This window comes from Convolutriloba macropyga, chromosome 4 (genome assembly GCF_964194025.1).
Source record: "Convolutriloba macropyga chromosome 4, txConMacr16.3, whole genome shotgun sequence".
Taxonomy (NCBI): Eukaryota; Metazoa; Xenacoelomorpha; order Acoela; family Convolutidae; genus Convolutriloba; species Convolutriloba macropyga.
In genome coordinates this window covers 34,086,966-34,105,293 of record NC_134471.1, presented here as the reverse complement: position 1 = coordinate 34,105,293, position 18,328 = coordinate 34,086,966, and the positions used below count along the sequence as shown (strand labels likewise).

Sequence of the window (18,328 nt, the reverse complement as noted above, 5' to 3'; positions counted from 1 at the left end):
TAAGGTCAACGCTATCTGGAAGATCTTGACCTTCAAATCGAATAACCATGCAAGATCTTACGAGTCGGAATGTGATTTTGTACTAGACTGCAAAAATAACTAAAACCTGAGCTAGTCTATCTAAAAAATTTTTATTTCATTGACATTGATAACTTTTTTGACGAGCATTTTTACCTCCTTAAGTTCACGATGTACCTCTGCTGTCCATACTATCTGACTGACGCACAACACCACCTGAAATAGAGATACCACTGCTTTGCCAACTTATCCAATTACATAAAAACAGTTCAATAAGTAAACTTATAAGCATATGAGATTCTTATGAAACCGAGTTCTGGCTCATGATCACAGTAGTATATAAAATTAATTCAACACGAATGTTTTTTTCTGCCATTCTTAAGCAGACGATGCTTCATTTCCTAACCTGTGATCATACTTTATTTCAAGCGTGACATAGCTGAACAAGAAGCTCTAGTTTTTCAGCGTAATGGCGAGCAAGCCAATGAGTGCTAGGGAACGCCCAATTTTTAGAGAGCACTCTGAGGTATCAATATCTTTTGCAGAGACATAAGTAAATAGTATCGTTAGTTATCATTTCAACATCATAAGCATCATCTATGAAGCATTTTTTATCTAGAAAACAGTCGATAGCACAATTGGTACTATAAATGGTCACATAAATGTGCTTGTACGCTAATATGTGCTTATAAAACTTATGTTCCAGGACATGATTTGTTTGCAATTGATTAACTTAGGACAGTTTCAGAAATTTCAAAGATGCAAAGATTCTCGTTGTTTTTGTTCACATTTTCCGTGCTTCAATGCGTTTTTTCCAAACTTTGCTGCAAAATATGTTAAAATTGTTGACGACATTGTTGTTGGTTTTACCTCTAAAGACAAAAAAAGAGTTGTTCAAATGTTTAATCCATTTATTTAATTTAAATTTTTGCTCAATTTTACAAACTCTATTTTATCAAAAATGGCACGAAATAAGCACGAAATGTAAATTTGCCGGAACAGCACACCAAGAAACTGCTGACACAATCTTCGGTAACTGCAAAGCAAGCTAGTATTTCTTGCGCTTCCTTTTAGAGTGTCCTTGAATGAAAATTATGTCCGTTTTTGATAACTTAACTCCACATTTATCCAAAATGCAAGGTCTATTATTGTGTTATTAACTTTTTTGTCAAATTATTCATATTCAAGACATTCAGAGCAGTTACGGGTTCCTTATGCACAAACAGCAATAGCAAGGCTAGTTTTGATCTAATCGTTGTTTTTTTACAGTCCTGATAGAATTCGGATTGTAAACGGTCGCTGTCTTTTTAAAAAATATGCATATTTTGGGCTTTAAAAGAAATAAAGAACAAAAACCTATCTGGTCGAAAGCTAATGGTCGTTTTGATTTATTAAAATACTTGTTTTCAAACTAAACAAGGGATCATTGAGCTTTGCCAATTTTCTCATTTGTTGGTCAACTTGTCACTTGAACTGAGCCAAGACAGATCGCATTCTCCTTCCATTAAAATAAATTATTTAAAATTTATTGCGGCTTCTTTTGTTTTAACTAAAAGTTTTTAGGCTTCGAAATAAAGAATTTTCACAAAAAAAGTTGATTTTTGTACGTCTTCCCATTTTTGAGGTTCATTTTTTCGTCCTGTCATTTTATTGGCAGATCCAATACCACAATAGTGGGCTTAAAAAAGTAGGCACATTTGAACATATCATTTTTTTCAGTCAATAGACTATGTTTTCAACCGCTTCGACACCGACTTCCAGAAAAATTTAATGGAAGTTTTTACATTTGTCTTTAATTGTCGTTCTTTTGGCAGTCGTGCGATAAAATCTGGATAGTTGCAGGTCTTAGCAACTTCTTATAGATGAAAAAAGAACCTATTTGCTGATTTCAGTAGACAGCTTATTTTTTTCATGATTTTGAAATCAAATATTTTAAGAATATATGGACGTCTTTGTTAAGATTGCACTTTGCTGTCCTTCTTTGCCTTTTTCCTACCCCATCTCCTTAGTAAAATGTCACACTGCACAATTGGTGTTGAAAGTCTTACAACAAAAACTTTTTGTGCATTGCTCATTATTTTTATCAAATTCGACAACGGTTTTCTGCAAAAATTAACTTATATTTTGATTTTTGTCGGCATTTGTCGTTCCTTTTGCACATATGTTATAACTGAAAACTTATAGATCTCAAGGGCTTGCTATGAAGAAAGACCTGAACCTAAACCTATATAAGTTGATAGCTAATTACTTTACAACTTTGAATTGTTTTCGAAAAAAAACAAACTTATTAATTAACTGTGCCGTATTTTTGTTTATCTTGTCTACTTGTTACCTAGTCTCATTATTCAGAGGTCGCACATCGAAATATTGGTTTTAAAATTGAAGAAGCATTAATTGATTATCTCTTAAATTATATAAATTATAGGGAAAAGAATATGTGTTTAACGGCTTCAACACCGTTTTCTCTCGAAATTTAATTGAAATTTTGTTTTTGTGTGTGTGTTTTTCGTTTGTTTTTGTAAACGTAAGACATATTCTGGATAATGATAGGTTTCATGGACTTCATAGGGAGGTACGAACCCACACAAACCCAAACAAAACCCTATATAAAGATTTCAATTGATATCCATTAGTTTTTATTATTTGAAACTATTTGTTTTCAAAAAAAATAAGAGTATTCTTTAACTTCACCGTTCTTGTTTTTTGTCTTCTTCTTATTAAAGCTCATTAAAATCTGGTCACATTTTTATTCTCTGGTGAAGTACAAATTAATTTGGTTAGTTTAGGTCTCATTAGACGCATTTTTGAATTTGCTATTGAGCTTCTTTTACAAAGATACACATTGGGTTTTGATGTAAATAATGTTTATTTTTGAGATTTGAATTTGCTGTTTGTTTTGCCTCGTAGTCTTAATGATGACAGTTCGTGTCGGCTCTCTAATATGGCAATATCTACTTTACGTGATTTGAGTTGGAGGCAATTTTTTATTTCATACACCAAATTTTTTTCATTAATATATGACTTTTAGAAAGTTTTCTATCTTTCTCATTTGGTAGACACTGAAGCCGAAAATGAGGATGAGCGGGGTCGGAAAATTATCTGAAAACGCACCTTACCAAGCCTCGTTGTTTACGTTTACAGTTAAGTTAGTTGACAACAAATTGATCAAACCCTTATTAACAACACTATTTGTTGACTACAGGAGCTTGACACTTTTTTTACTGGCGCTGAGAACTGAGGAAGATTATGTATATTCTCTGTTCTCTGGTAAAATTTTTCAAATTTTAAGGATTTACATTGTCCCTGTAATAATGATATGACAAACGGCAGTCAGTTCTCCATTACATTCGGTGACTTTTCTTGGAAATGTCGCAACTCTTAAACGTCCGGTGCTTTCTTATGTTTTAGTAGCCATCAATAGATTTCAGACTATGAAGTCAAAACGCATAATAATTTTTTGCTACATAATGAAAACCTAAAGAAAAAATGGATTAATTATTTAAAATTTGTCGGCAGGGAAGGTTTTGTTTTACTACCTACCCGTTCCCTTTTGACACGGAGCTGGTTAACTGCACCAAGTTCATGTGAAAAGTTTCCTTAAATTTTATAATCTATTAACTACCTGTGCTGGCCATTTGGCGACCCACTGTTCCCTGGTGTCTGCAGTGTACTTGTGTCTGGCAGATGACACTTTGCCCCTTACCAGATCAAACATACTGTTCTGTACCCTCAAGAGCCACTTTTCAACAGAACCGGCACAGTCGGAGATATCTAGGGGCTTGTCGAAAAAGACCTTTATAACAGAATAAAATAAACTAAACAAAAGAGTTGAACAAATTTAACAAAATTATATCTTGATGCTTAACGCGTCATTATCTAAAACAGATGTTCTTCGGTCATCTACTTTGTATCGTTCCGGAACGTCTGACTACCTTCATTAAATAGGTCTCTACACGTTATCTGTTAAAATTCTCATCTTGAAATGCAAGCGACTGTTTTTGGAACGTCCGGAACGTCTGAATACCTTCATTAAATAGGTCTCTACACGTTATCTGTTAAAATTCTCATCTTGAAATGCAAGCGACTGTTTTTGGAGATTCTTGCTTAAAAATAGGCGAGAGACAAGTGTCTGATTACACATCTCTCATTGGTTTCGCTTTGGATTTAATTTATCAAACCTAAAATTATTGATATCTTACCGAAAGGCGCGCGTGATCGCCCGAGAGATCCTAAAAACCTAGCTTTTTTTCAATGTACAACGCCAGATTTCAAAACTTTGCGTGCTTCAAGCTGGCTACATGACTCAGCTAAAGTTATGTCGAAATGCTGACTTATATCCCGAAAAGCTGCTTGGTTCCCATTAATGATAGATGTTCTGAGTCATTTTTATCAGAGTCACGAAACGTACACCTAATGCCAATTCTGACTCAGAAACGGTCACTGATGTTATGTTGTGTAACAATCAAGCAGAAGAAGTCTGGAAAAGACGAAACTTGAAAATTTGACTCCTTTCCAATTTTTTAAGAAAAAACAGTATGTTGCTTCTCGCAAGTAATTTTGGGGTTTTCCCATTATAGCCCCCCATTATGGTAAACATGCCGTAATGGAGGTGAGGGCTAAAAATTTGTGTGGTGGGGGCTATAATGTGAAAAGCCAGTAATTTCCTGAAAAAACTGCGTCTTTCACATTACAAGAGCGGTGTAATCTTCCTTCCCATTGATTATATGTTAAATTAATCCATTTCTAATAACGAGAAGACTCATGAGAGTCTGTGTGTGGCACAAAAATTGATGTAAATTGTCCAAAAAAGTACCAGAAATTTTCTAAACCATTGGTGCAAAAGTTGCAATTGGGAAAAAAGTTCGAATAATGAATGTTATCAATAAGAATGGCATAAGCAATGGCCCATTTGGAAAAAGTTAAGACCTTCTTCGCCAGCTACAGAATTTAGCGCAATTTCATCAGTAGTGATGCAAGATGCGTTGTCCGTTTTTTCAATTTAAAACTATTGGAATTTGAAAGGTTCTATTTGCTTTAAATGGGTCCTATTTCTGTCAAAAAATGCTTTTCGGCATAGTTTTCAATCAACTAAATTATTTTCGCAACAAAAATTTGAAGCAAATGAGAAATTGGATTTTGCTTTGAATAACCTTATTAACATTCTTAGTAAATCGGGTGCTCCGAAGTCATATTCGAATATCTCATCAATCACATTTTCTCATAATTGAAGCATTTTCCAAAACTTCAAAAACTGAAATTCCAATATTAAGGGACTGCTCTCCTCGCAATTTCAGCAGCCTTGATTTTGCTAGTAGATAACGTTTTGAGTCCTTCAGGCCTAAACAGAGAAAGGACAAAATTCGAAAATTTCACAATTATTATGTTTATTTTTTTCGAAAATAATTTTATCGCGACTAATTTTTTAATGCTACAGTCTACAAAATTAACTGAATAATATTCTATCAGAAAAATAGCTCTTCAAGATAATTAGATTAACAAAAAAAACTGACAGAAAAACCTGAAGATAATTGCGCATTTTTTAAATATTTGCTCATGGTTCTGATCATTAATACTTTTAAGAGAAATTTTGTTGGAATGATGAAATTAAAACGTAGGTGTCAGGTTGCCAGAAAATAGCCACAATAGCTTTATAGAACTGCAGTCTCAAAAAGAGATAGTAAAAGAAAGAATTTTTGTTTTTGCTAAAGTAAAAAAAGTCAATTTCAGAGTGAGGAATTCAAATTTGAGAGTAAAGTAAGTCACGTGTGATCAAAAACTTAATCACGCGAATGAACAGAAAAACCCGCCCAACTAAGAGTAAAAAATGACGTCACACAATTCAATTGAAACTGCATGAACGAAAGAATAAGAATTAGATTTGAATTGATTGTGGCGTCATGTGGTCGTAACAAAAATCTTGACAACGAAATAAAAAACCAAGAGAAGGCAAATAATAGGCACAGCTATCCCTGTGCAGCTATTAATGAAACCCAGTTGAGTTTAGGTAAGTCATCCTTTAGGTCCAAAAACCACCAAAGGCAATTTTTTGTCAAAATTGAGAAAATTGCAAAATTAACTAGATTTTTTCTGTGAAGGTTCCTAGCACCAATAAAAAACACCTCAAAAATTCTACATCTCAGAACCACTTCAAACAATCACGTTATGCAATTTAACGGGCGTTAAGCGGACATTTCCTAACAAAAAGCAATAACTAACGGCCTCATCTTCTGGTGACTGAAGTGCAGTGATTTGCATGTTTGAATTGAACTGGAGTCGCCCGATGCCCTCGAAGCATTTCTTCAAGTGGGGCTGCACTCTTGACGGGTCTTTAGTCTCACTCAGAATCTCAAGCATCTCATCATTGGACAGGAAGAAAAACCTGTCCACAGCAATAAAAAAGTAAATCACGGAGAAGAAATTTATGCACCGGGTCCTAATTTTGAGCAACTGTTTATAAACATGCGTCCTTTTTAGACAGGAACATAATTATCGGTTCTTAAAGCTTGCCTTCGTCAACGCACCTCAAAAACCATATCCCACTTACGTCAGGTCAAATGAGCGTCAGCCTTACGGTTGCTTAAGCATCCATGAAATAATGTATGAGCCTTTTAAGGTTACCATGAAAACATACAAATTATAAATGACCTTGTATGATTAACAAGATTTTTGTATGACAGGTATGCCGACCTCGACCTGTGCAGTCCACAAACATTTACTTATAGCAAATACATCTAGGCCAAGTTTGAAATTCGCGGACTTTTTATCAATATAGAGCTCGGGTCTATGTTGCAAACATCCCCCCTGTAGTTTGCAAACCCAACTTAAGCAGAAATGGACAGCGCACACCTGTTATACTTTTGTAGATACCCTAGTCGTTAGGCCAGATGGTTGGTTATACTGCAGTAATCTGACAGAAAAACCATTATCCATCCCGTTTCGACAATGATAAATACAAGAATACTATAGGCGCGTGTTGTCCGTTTTGGCAAATTGATTCTTCATAGGCTTCAATTGTCCCAATACCACCAAGTCGTGCATTCAGGCTTATGCAATTTTAGCAACAATTGAAATATGAATAACTTCGTAGGAGGAAAAACATTTTCGCGTGAGTTCTGAAAACCATGTTGCATAATTTTTCACAATTTGGTAGTTTTACCGGGCATACCAGGGGCATTAACGCGGTAGTAAAAAAATCGAAAAAAGATTGCGCGATGACTAATTTTTAATTTTTTTTTGAAAAACACTTATCTAAGTTATAATAAAAACGATTGTTTCACCTTGGGAAGAATTTCCTCTTTTTCTCCAGGTATATATTGAGGCCTTTGGTAATTGCATCCAAGTTCTTGTGACTGTCTTCCAGAACATCATTCACACCTGGCATGGTAATGGCTGCCATCACGTGCGGATCTCTGTCAAAGTGACCCATCAGCTAAAACAGCAATTAAGTAATTTAAAAAATTCAATTTTCAGTTATAAACGCCCCCCGTCAATGCCAAATAGTTACATTGCGTGATTCGAAATAAATTCTAAGGACCTGTGAAATATGATAGTAATTATCGGTATCTTATATTGTGGCTACGGTGACACATTAGATTTTATCTTGTCACATCTTACAAGAACTTACACGAATAGTACGCTTTTACTATTTCCTACATTTCCTACCAAAACTTAAGTAAGAATGTGCAAGAAACTTGCAGAATAATCCTACTACGATAGAATATTCGTGTAGCAGGATGTCAATAAGCTGTCTTGAATTTTCGAGAATACTTGCCCAGATATTTTTGGTCTCATACTTAATTTCGCCTTTTTAAGATCTTCACAAATTTTTTGACTTTTTGACGTCAATGAGAAGTCGGATGGAAACGCAGATATTAGCCGCCCAATTTAAAAAGATCAAATAAGTCTGAGAGCGTAAATCGTTTTCAAACAACTTTAAAGCAAAGAGAGAAACTCTTCTTTGAACAAATTTCAGTTTTTTTAGAGATAATCTTTTTTCTTTCACGTACAGCAAACTGCTTTCTATTTTGGCCGTTATCTCTCCGACAGCCTAGTATCTGTAAAGGCTACAAATGTTGATACAGGTTTTCCAACGGCTCATAGATTCTAGTTTGGAGCGATAAAAAGAAACCAAAACTTTTTTACTTGGATCCTATGTTTTCGTTGAATACTTGTGTTTTTTTGAGCTTTTAGAATTTTGTACTTTGTTCAGGCTGACTAGCAGGGGACCGACTAACGCCCAAAACTCTAACAAATTGAAAGGGGTGTTTTGATGGCTCTCAGACTTCTATTGGACGGTTACTTTGTCCCCACGCTGCTCTTGTCGCCTGTGAGAAACGCTAGTTGGAATATTTAATTGATTCGAGTAATCGAATAACATCAATGAATAAACAAGAAATGTAAAAGATCACAAAATCAAATCAAAAATCAATCAGAGTTTCATTATAAAAGATGGTTCACATCTTTAAATCTGTAGCCAAATTCACAACTAAAGAGCTGTTATTCTATCAATTCTACAAGCTCTCAATTATGCCGCTTGATCTAACTGAGGTCCTCCGGTGTTTTCAAGTGGTCTCATTTTTAATCACCTAAACTGGTGTTCTGAATTTATCAAGTCAGTTCAACTCTCTCAACGAGGTTTTTCTTCTCAATTTCTCTACAGGCCAACTCCTAAGTTACAGTTGTGTTATGGTACTGTTTTGGTAATGTTGTTGTTCTACTCCTTAGTAACTAATCAAGCAACAACGTACAAGACAATTCAAACAAAATAATTTGTTCACATCTCATTATGGACCACATTAGATGTGCTTCTCTTACGTAAAGTTTGCTATGACTTCAAAAGAACAATTGAATGACCTGAACGCCTTCTTTAAGCATTGATGACTTCTACTCAAGCTATTAAAACTAAAACACAAGCAGTATCCGACTTCTGACGCTACCAAATAATCAATCGGTCAAACTATGAACTCAAAAATTTAAGCCTTATTTGGAAGTTTAAAAATCCCCCACGGTATCTATATAAAAGTTCACAAAAAATGATAACAAATAAATTTGCTCCATGGTATTTACTCATTCTCTGCCAATTTGCATTGGGCTAAGACAAAATACCTGACGACAACTTCATCAGGCTAACAAAAACCTGACCATAATTGTTTATGAAATCGGCCAACTCAGAAAATTGATATGGCACCCACTCAACTTCAAGTTAACCCTTTTTTGTTCCATAGAAGTCTGGATTGTCAAATGGCTTTGAGTTGCAAGCCAACAGTCTTACTAACAACTTGATGGTAAACGATTTTCAAAACTCAAGTTCTATCATTTTCAATTGCGACACTTTTGTGAGAAAAGTAGGATTTCCCAAATTCTGCACTACTCCCTTCTAGTTTATTATTCTCCCGAATAAATGCTAAAACTGGCATTTGTCCAAAATCTTAATCAACAATATTCTTAAAAATATTCTGCTTGTCTTGTTGATACATCTAGTCTCCCTTATCAGTAGGTTTTTTACATGCATACCTTCCTTCTTTCTTTATTAGTTCCACAACACAACATAACAGACATATTCACATAACGTAAGCCTAGTTAACAAGTTTGTGAACCATCGCTATGTACAAATATTTATGTATATCAACGTATCACTCTAGGACAATTATCAAATATACAGCATATAAATTCAAACGAACATTTATGGCTAAAACTACTAAAACGATTACGCAAATTTAAAACTTGTCTCAGTTAATTGATACAACACATAAAACAACGAATAGATTGGAAACTCAATATCACTTTTTCTTACGTTTTAACTACACAATAGCTGGTAGGTTGAACCATCGAATCTTTTGATCATTTACCCCGGCCATCTCACCAAAAAGTCTATTTGAACAAATTAGTAACTATCAATTCAGTCAAATCGGTTCAACTCACCTTTCTAATACTATTTCAAGGCTAGTTATACACAACTAGCTTGCTCTACCTAATATACACAAACCACGTTTCTGTGTTTAACCACCGATACTGCATGCACTCTCTTTCAAGTACAGTTTTGTGTAACAATATCAAGCGATTATTTCGCCACATTAACAAACTTAACACCATTAATCAATATTTCGGACGAACTTTACCAAATTAGCAACCAATGATTAGATACAGCAACTAATTTGAAACACAAGATTAGATCAGAAAAAATAAAAGAAGCTACCGTGATGAAGATTAAGAAACCGACTGAAGTTTCTAAAAATCTTTCTTCCTTCGATGCTTGAAGGGATGTCCTCCCATCTCCTCACTGGACCGCCACCTCACATCTGGGGGTCTCCTTCTCCAGTACCTTCTCCTCATCCGTATCAGCCTGTGTCATCTTTCTTTCTGCATTTTCTGAAGCCACATTGTCCCTTGCGACATCGAGTCTCGGCGACTAGTGAAACAGAATCTTCTCAGACAGAACTCCTCCCTTCTGCTGTGGACATCGCCCATTGATCCCATCAATGAATAACTCAAGTCAACTACTGAAGGAGACTTCCCACTTTGTTGTAGACTACATCACTTGTTCTATCAACAGGTGGAGACCCCACAATAGGCATTCCATGGACTTCCTCGCTTCGGCTTCCAAAGTAGTTTGAAGAACCCAAAGAAAAAGGATAACATTCTTTTCGAGGACCTTGGCCCTCATTAACACAGTTAAACGCCGCTCGATTCGAAGCCACAGGTCATCGGAGTCTCCTTCCACCATCCACACGTTGCTGTGTCTTATATCTCACTCATTAGTTCTCCGAATTTCTTCTGTTCCCTCGACTCTTGTATTCAATGGGGGGTCAGCGTATCTGTCCTCCACTCTATCTGAGGTCATGCCCTTAATAGCTTCTCAGTTTTCCAAGGAGCTTCAAGCTTCACTTTCAAGAGTAGACCGAAAAACCAACTCTTCGGTTGTGATCACACACAAAAAACCAGTTGTCAATTCTGGTTGCGACTCCTCTACATTTGTATCGTCGATCGTTTCGTCAGTACTGGAAAGTTCATTGCCTTTAACTAGTTTAAGATGCTTTCTAATTGTTTCAATCAACTTCTCACTCAAACTTCCTCAAGTACCTTTTTGTAAAGCTTCCACCACAACTCACCCTTCGCATTTTACTGAACTTCAAGCGTCTTTCTCTTCCAAAGGACAATTTTAGAAGAGGAGTTTTCCTGATTGGTAAAACTACCCCTGAACCCACTTCAAGCCTCAATCTCTACCCAAACCTTTGAATACTACCCCCCAAACTGCTTGGTTGTTTGAGCCCACAATCACATCGCTGCATATTTTCAATGCGCTGAGGAAAGTTTGATGTGTCTATCGAACTCTCTGGACCAAATGAACACTTTTCAGACTTTGAAACGTAACTCTTAAACACTTGCTGGAGCTCCTCCAAACCTGGTTTTTGTCTTTGTTTGTTTCTACCAATGACCATCCTAAATTTTGCTCCTGGTTGTTCCGGTTATTCGATTTTTCTGCAAAAATCTGTGAATCACTGCCTCTTTCGAACTAACAAAATCTTTTTGTGATACCAAACATTAGAACAAGCAAGAAATCTAACCAACTCAAAACGTTTTTAACCGATGTCCTAAAAACCGACAAAAGATCGCAAAACTTTACATGCATTTGACTATCCGTAACATCACTGCTTCCTCCTTCTCCAAGATGAGATAGACTAATCGTCTCTACTACTACGTTATAACCATGAAAATTGTCTGCCATTATATTTACCAACGCCAATGCTGTTTCAACTTGAGGGAATTCTGATGAATTCTCCCGCATCACATTGGTATCACAAGCTCTGCCTAATACTTGGACCTTTTTATTCAAATCAGTTGTTTCAAACTCGTTTAAAGCTGTAGTGCTCGCCTCGCTTGAAACAACTAACGAAGCTTGCCCAACTTCCAATTCCAACCTGATTAATGGAGACGTATGTTCAAATATTCACTGAAAAGTTCCCATTCTCGACATTAAAAGGCTATTCAAGTCGTTTCTGTAATTCGCTATTAGTCCTCTGCGTAAGTTTCCCTGCCGATATGCAGTGGCTATGATTGCAAATCCAATTAACTATCTCCTTTTGTTGGCTTTGGTACTGTCAACACCTCAGCTGTCTCCCAAGACACAACTCCTTTGCAAGCTCTCAAAATCCTCTCAAAACTCTCAAAACCTCGAGTTGCTCTTCCTCATTAATAGAAATGCAATTGTCAAACACCTCTTCCAAGACAGCAGTTGTTTTGCTTGTTTCGGCCAATTCAAAAACTCTTGCTGTATCGCAGTACAGACATGCTTCATAACCCCTCAATAAAACTTGAGACCTTTCTTGACTATCTATACCTTGAAGTCTCTGGACTGCGCCTCTGCTACTTTCAAAAAGAACAACTGCCCATGAACTAACTTCCTCCTCCAACACAAACTCTTGAACTTTAGGATCCATCGATGGATTAACAACTGCAAAGCTTTGGCCGTTTCCCTTTTAAGTCAGCCGGGTTGTCACTCCGCTTAACCTGTCCAGCAATTTCTCCAATCCAATTTGTTTGTGAGTCTGTACATCGCCAGGGTTTTGAACTAACGGAACCATTAATTTTTCTTCTGACTTTGCTTTCATTTCGAAAAACTCCTTTTCAACTCTACTGGGGACACAATCCCTTCTCTCAACTATACATGGAGTTCTTTCAATTACAATGCCAATCTTTTCATTCGAAATAGCTCTAAGATTGTCCTCAGCTAGGCATTCGACAAAAATTCTATGAATGGACTCTATTTCTCTCAAATCAATTTCACCGCCTCCCACTAGAGACGAAAGGTGCCATCAGAGGTATATCCTTAAGGCTTGTCTGTTAAGTACATCCAAAGAATTCAGAAAGAAGTTGAGTTTACCCAAACTCACTGCCCTTATAGTCCGAATCACTAATGAAGACAGTCATCTCCTCCATCGTTCGCTGACGAACGATTTACATAGTACTCGAATCCCTCGGGTGTGACTATTTTCTCCAAATTTGACAAGAATTTTTCCCTACTATTCTCCTGTAGTCTTCCCTGTTTCTTGCTTTCTATATCAGCCTGCGTCAACGTCTCACGGCGCTGCCCTTCCTCCTCTTCCTTTTCAATTTGTGACTGTAACTGTCTATACCCCAATTATTTTTCATCAAACTTTTTGCATATTTGAACTCTATTACGAACATTTTCTTTTCTTCGACTTTCTTCTTCATCAAAACGTTTGAATGACTCTTTTCAAAACATTGCAGAAACAATATTTGTCTCGAACCACTCACTAGGGATCACAATTATTTCCTGTCGTATTTGATTGTACTGATACTTAGCGCCTACTTGCTCTTCCCTGTTTACTTCTCCCAACAAACTCAATCCTAACTGTTTCGCTTGCTCCTCATCCAATTGTAGTAATTCTATCACGTTCTGGAAGTTCCTTAATGCTTCATCTTGGCTACTCACTAAATCCAAACCTTGTTCACTGAGTTCAAAATTTTCCTCTGAGTTCTCGCTTAAGGAGTCTTTTATCCTGCCTTGTGCTCGACCATTCTCACTTTCCAATTACACTTCTCTCCATCTTTCTAATACTGTCCGTATGATCACACTTTTCTTCCCTACTTATAGATAGCATCTTCTCAATGATGCCAATGTATTGTCCTAAAGACATTACCACATCACCAGTTTCAGAGAACCAGAATCTAAGAGGCAAATCCGAAACTGCTTGCATCACCCATTCTCTCAGAAGACTTAGCTTTGACGCCATTGCTTGATCCTCACTCATTTTTAACACGTCTACAACTTCAAGGTGGTACATCCTCCATTCCTCCCACCTCGGGAATCTTTCCGACGGAAAATACTCTACAAATGGGAACGCACTCCAATCCATGTTTACTGAATAATTACGCATCTTTTGTTTTCATTTTACATATTTGTGTTGTTCCACATCTCTAAAGGTTTCTACTCTGTCTAACAGTCTTCGCTGTCTCAGAAGATCCCTCAGCCTCTCGCTTCTGCTAAATCCCAATTCCTACTCTATTATCAGTAACTACTATACCTTTGACCTCACTTGTTCTGCTTTGCAACCCTACACTGAAATTCGTGCCGCTGTTGAACCACCACTTGCCTCCTTTGCGAATTTCTCTTTGCTCTCTGCCTCAGAGACAACCTCTCTAACTGGTGCTTCTCTAGTTTGAAAAGACTTAACCAAGGGAGTCTCTCTCTCTCTCTCTCTCTGTACTCACAAACCTTCACACTCACAACTGTCACTTGCGAAATGCCAGCCTACCAACTTCCTGTTACAAGCTCTCAATACTCTGAACTGGCCTTCTTTCCTCAAGAACCACCAACTACTAACAATGACAGTCTTGAATAACTTGCTCTCACTTAGCTTCTCTATTTAGACCACCTCTAACTCTCTACTCGCAACTCTCTCTGTACCTTGCCTCACAAATCTCCAGTTCTTGGCCAAGGTTCTGCAACAAATTTTTCTCACTTAGAAAGCTGATTCCATGCACAAACTTAGCTTCACGCAACATACGCTCTTGACTAATTCAAAAAACACTCTCCTCTATTCTCAAAAAAAGCTAAATGTTAACAATACCAACAGTCGAACTCCAACTCAACTGAAAATTGCTGTGCACACTCACACACTCTCTCTCTCTCTCAGTCAAGGCCCAACTTGACTCTGTCCACGGGTCTCTTTCTTCTTCAACCGTAGTCAATTCTCCTTTCTTTTTTTATGTTCGCACTTACAAAGTCCCAGGTCCAACAACGACAACCACAGCTGCCAATCCAGTCTAACTATAACGAAACCTCGTAATAGCCCACCCAGGAGCACCACTGTAGAGTTTTTTACTTTGATTAGGTTGACTATCTGGGGATCAACTAGCGCCCAAACCTCTAACAACTTGAAAGGGGTGTTTTGATGGCTCTCGGACTTCTTTTGGAGGGTTACTTTGTCCCCACGCTGCTCTTGTCGCCTGTGAGAAACGCTAGTTGGAATATTTAATTGATTCGAGTAATCGAATAACATCAATGAATAAACAAGAAATGTAAAAGATCACAAAATCAAATCAAAAATGAATCAGAGTTTCATTATAAAAGGTGGTTCACATCTTTAACTCTGTAGCCAAATTCACAACTAAAGAGCTGTTATTCTATCAATTCTACAAGCTCTCAATTATGCCGCTTGATCTAACTGAGGTCCTCCGGTGTTTTCAAGTGGTCTCATTTTTAATCACCTAAACTGGTGTTCTGAATTTATCAAGTCAGTTCAACTCTCTCAACGAGGTTTTTCTTCTCAACTTCTCTACAGGCCAACTCCTAAGTTACAGTTGTGTTATGGTACTGTTTTGGTAATGTTGTTGTTCTACTCCTTAGTAACTAATCAAGCAACAACGTACAAGAAAGTTTAAACAAAGGATTTGTTCATTTCTCATTATGGACCACAATAGATTTGCTTCTCTTACGTAAAGTTTGCTATGACTTCAAATGAACAATTGAATGACCTGAAGGCCTTCTTTAAACTTTTATGAATTCCAATCAAACTTTTCAGACTAAAACAAAAGCAGTATCCGACTTCTGACGCTACCAATTAACCAATCGGTCAAACTATGAACTCAAGAATTTAAGCCTTATTTGGAAGTTTAAAGTCCCCCCACTGTATATATTAAAAAAGTTCCCCAAAAATGACAACAACTAAACTTGCCCCAAGGTATGTACTTATTCCCTACCAAGTTTTACCAGGCTAAATTAAATACCTGACGACAATTATGAAATCAGCCCCCCTCAGAAAATCAATTTTGCACCCACTCAACTTCAAATTAACCCTTTTATGTTCCATAGAAGTCTGGCTTGTCAAATGGCTTTGAATTGCAAGCCAACGGTCTTACTAACAACTTGATGGTAAACCATTTTCAAAATTCAAGTTCTATCATTTTCAATTGCGACACTTTTGTGAGAAAAATAGGAATTCCCAAATTCTACAGAGCTGTGAGTTTTGTCCGCATTTGTAGCACTTATGAATGACATTATAGTTTTGTGACCAAATGATAATATTTACAGTTGAACCTGTATTTGTTGTTCTTTCTGAGTTTAATCCATGAAGCATTTTCATGGCCGGGAAATTGAGTTTTCCCAGGAGAAAAAAGAGGAACAAACTATTTTGTGTTTTTAGTCAAAATTTTGCGTTTTTTATTCGTTGATTTCGTGATATTTTGTGAGCTTTTGAAGTTCACCTGTTGGTTTTTATATTCTTGTCTTTTCATCAAGTCCCTCCAAAGCAAAGTCCCAATGGGATTTCAAAAGGCTTTTTTTCTGAGAACCCCAATCTTCATTCTAGTGAGCCTCGGTAAATTTTATCATTGGTTTTAGTTTTAATCTAAGGGGTTTGACTTCATTTTCCTTGTTTTTTTAAAATAAAAAGCAGCGGACTTTAGGTCTTTCTGTATTTAGATTCTGTTTCTCTTGGCTTCTAGTGCAGTCGTAGTGGTTTCAACTCGCAGCCGAAGTTATTGACTAAATTCTTTTCTCATTTTTGGAAAACACATTTCATTTTCGGAAAACTGTGCTTTTCACAATCTTGTCATATTTGTTGTAACTTAGTTTCTTTATAGGTGTATTATCACACTGGCAATAAGTCCACTTAAAAAAATATGCTTGCGCTTTTTTTACTCAATGCTATTAAATGATTAAACTTTCAAAAAAGCTGTTACCTGTTTTTTTCTAATTGACGAAATCTTCTTTTTTGTCCTTTGTGGTACTCTTTTTCAGTGATTTTTTGCAAAATGTTTGTTCTCTAAGGATAATTAGAGTGAATCGATTCATAATACTATTGTTTATTCTCATAACTTCAAAAGCATAATATCTCAAAGAAAAATGTTTTCCGCATTGCCTTGTTTATTTCGGTTTTTGTTTTCAGGTCAAATATTTTGCCGAATATAAAAATCTGACCTTATCCTACACATTATCAGATCAAGTATTTACCTTTTTCAATTCTTTGGATTATATTTTGAGATCTCTGTTTTTATCTTTTTCTGTTTAGCTGTCTTCCTATATTTATGTTACAACAGTCGAAAAACGCGTCAAAAAGCCAAAGAAATACTTTTCCGCTGATTTCTACACATCTGAAAACGAACTTTTTTTACGTCATTTAAAACATGAAATTTGACTCACTCCACTCAGTAATTTGACTACTATACTCACACAATCAATTTAAAATGAGATCTAGTTGAAATTTTAGAATATTGAGATTCAGAAAAATTGAGATCTAGAAGATTCAAAATCTAGGTGAAATGGAACAAGGTTTAACAGAACTCAATAATTATACGGCTATATTTCTTCAAAGAAAATAGTGTTTGAAGATTCGTTTAAAATTGGATAGAAACGGAATTCAGAATCTCATTTTTTGTTTGGCAAAATTAGTTCTTTGCTTGACAATATCGTTGTTGTTGATGATTTCGTTTTTTGCCAACTAAAGTTAAATTTGGGACTCACTTAATTGTTTTTCTTTCTAATGAAGCAAGAAGCTCACCACATAACGCTTATTCCTAATTGAGAAGACATCACGTTTTAAATTACAGAGCATGAACTACACTTTTTTATACTGAAAACTTCCTATCCGTGCTTATTTGGGTGATAATTAAGACCCGATTGTGGATGAACGAGGGGTCAAAATATCATATGCCATAACATTGGGGTATTTTCACCTGTTAATTGTTTTTATTCACTACCGTATGACATGGACACCAGAAATTAAGTTCTCCTCGATTTGAACATCGGCATAATCAGACCAAATTTTGATCAAGAAAAATATCGTGTCTCCGCGACGGGCTTTGCTTTTCTTCGTTCCGTTAGTTCGTTTCTGGGCCCCAACATACCTGCGTGAATCAGTCAACGTGCTACCCAGGTTGAGGTACCATCCGGAAGTGACCTCTGATCCATCCTCCGTGCCAGACGAAATTAACCTCTGATCAGACCATCCCAGATCAAAGTATCCTCTGATTAGACTAATGTGCGCTCGAAACACCGTGTGCGCTAGAAGTGCGCTCGAAACTGTCTCTGATCAACCTTTCCAGACGGAAAGGACCTCTGATCAGACCAAAATCAGACCATTGTCCAGACGATTGTGCGACCATGGCCCAGACCAAACCCAGACCATCCTCCAGACAATTGTGCGCTCAAAATCACTTCTGATAAGACAATAGTGCGCTCAAAATGCACTCCTTATCAGAGTACTGTCCGCTTGAAATCATCTCTGATCAGACTCAATTGCGCTCGAAATAGTCTGATCAGTGAATGCTTTTCACTATGAAATAATTT

General features: G+C 36.5%; 1 protein-coding gene across 3 annotated transcripts in view; it reads right to left on the bottom strand.

Annotated features, from left to right (window-relative positions):
- The window catches only part of LOC142337634 (dynein axonemal heavy chain 7-like), a 291,470-nt gene that overhangs the window by 231,452 nt on the left and 41,690 nt on the right, over positions 1–18,328 (bottom strand). For all 3 annotated transcript variants that reach the window (XM_075387009.1, XM_075387011.1, XM_075387012.1), the window contains exons 11-14: positions 7,296–7,447; positions 6,235–6,397; positions 3,641–3,811; positions 175–234 (exon numbers count right to left, since the gene is read on the bottom strand). In XM_075387009.1, coding sequence (XP_075243124.1) covers positions 175–234; positions 3,641–3,811; positions 6,235–6,397; positions 7,296–7,447 — 546 coding nt within the window. The remainder of the gene's footprint in view (positions 1–174; positions 235–3,640; positions 3,812–6,234; positions 6,398–7,295; positions 7,448–18,328) is intronic.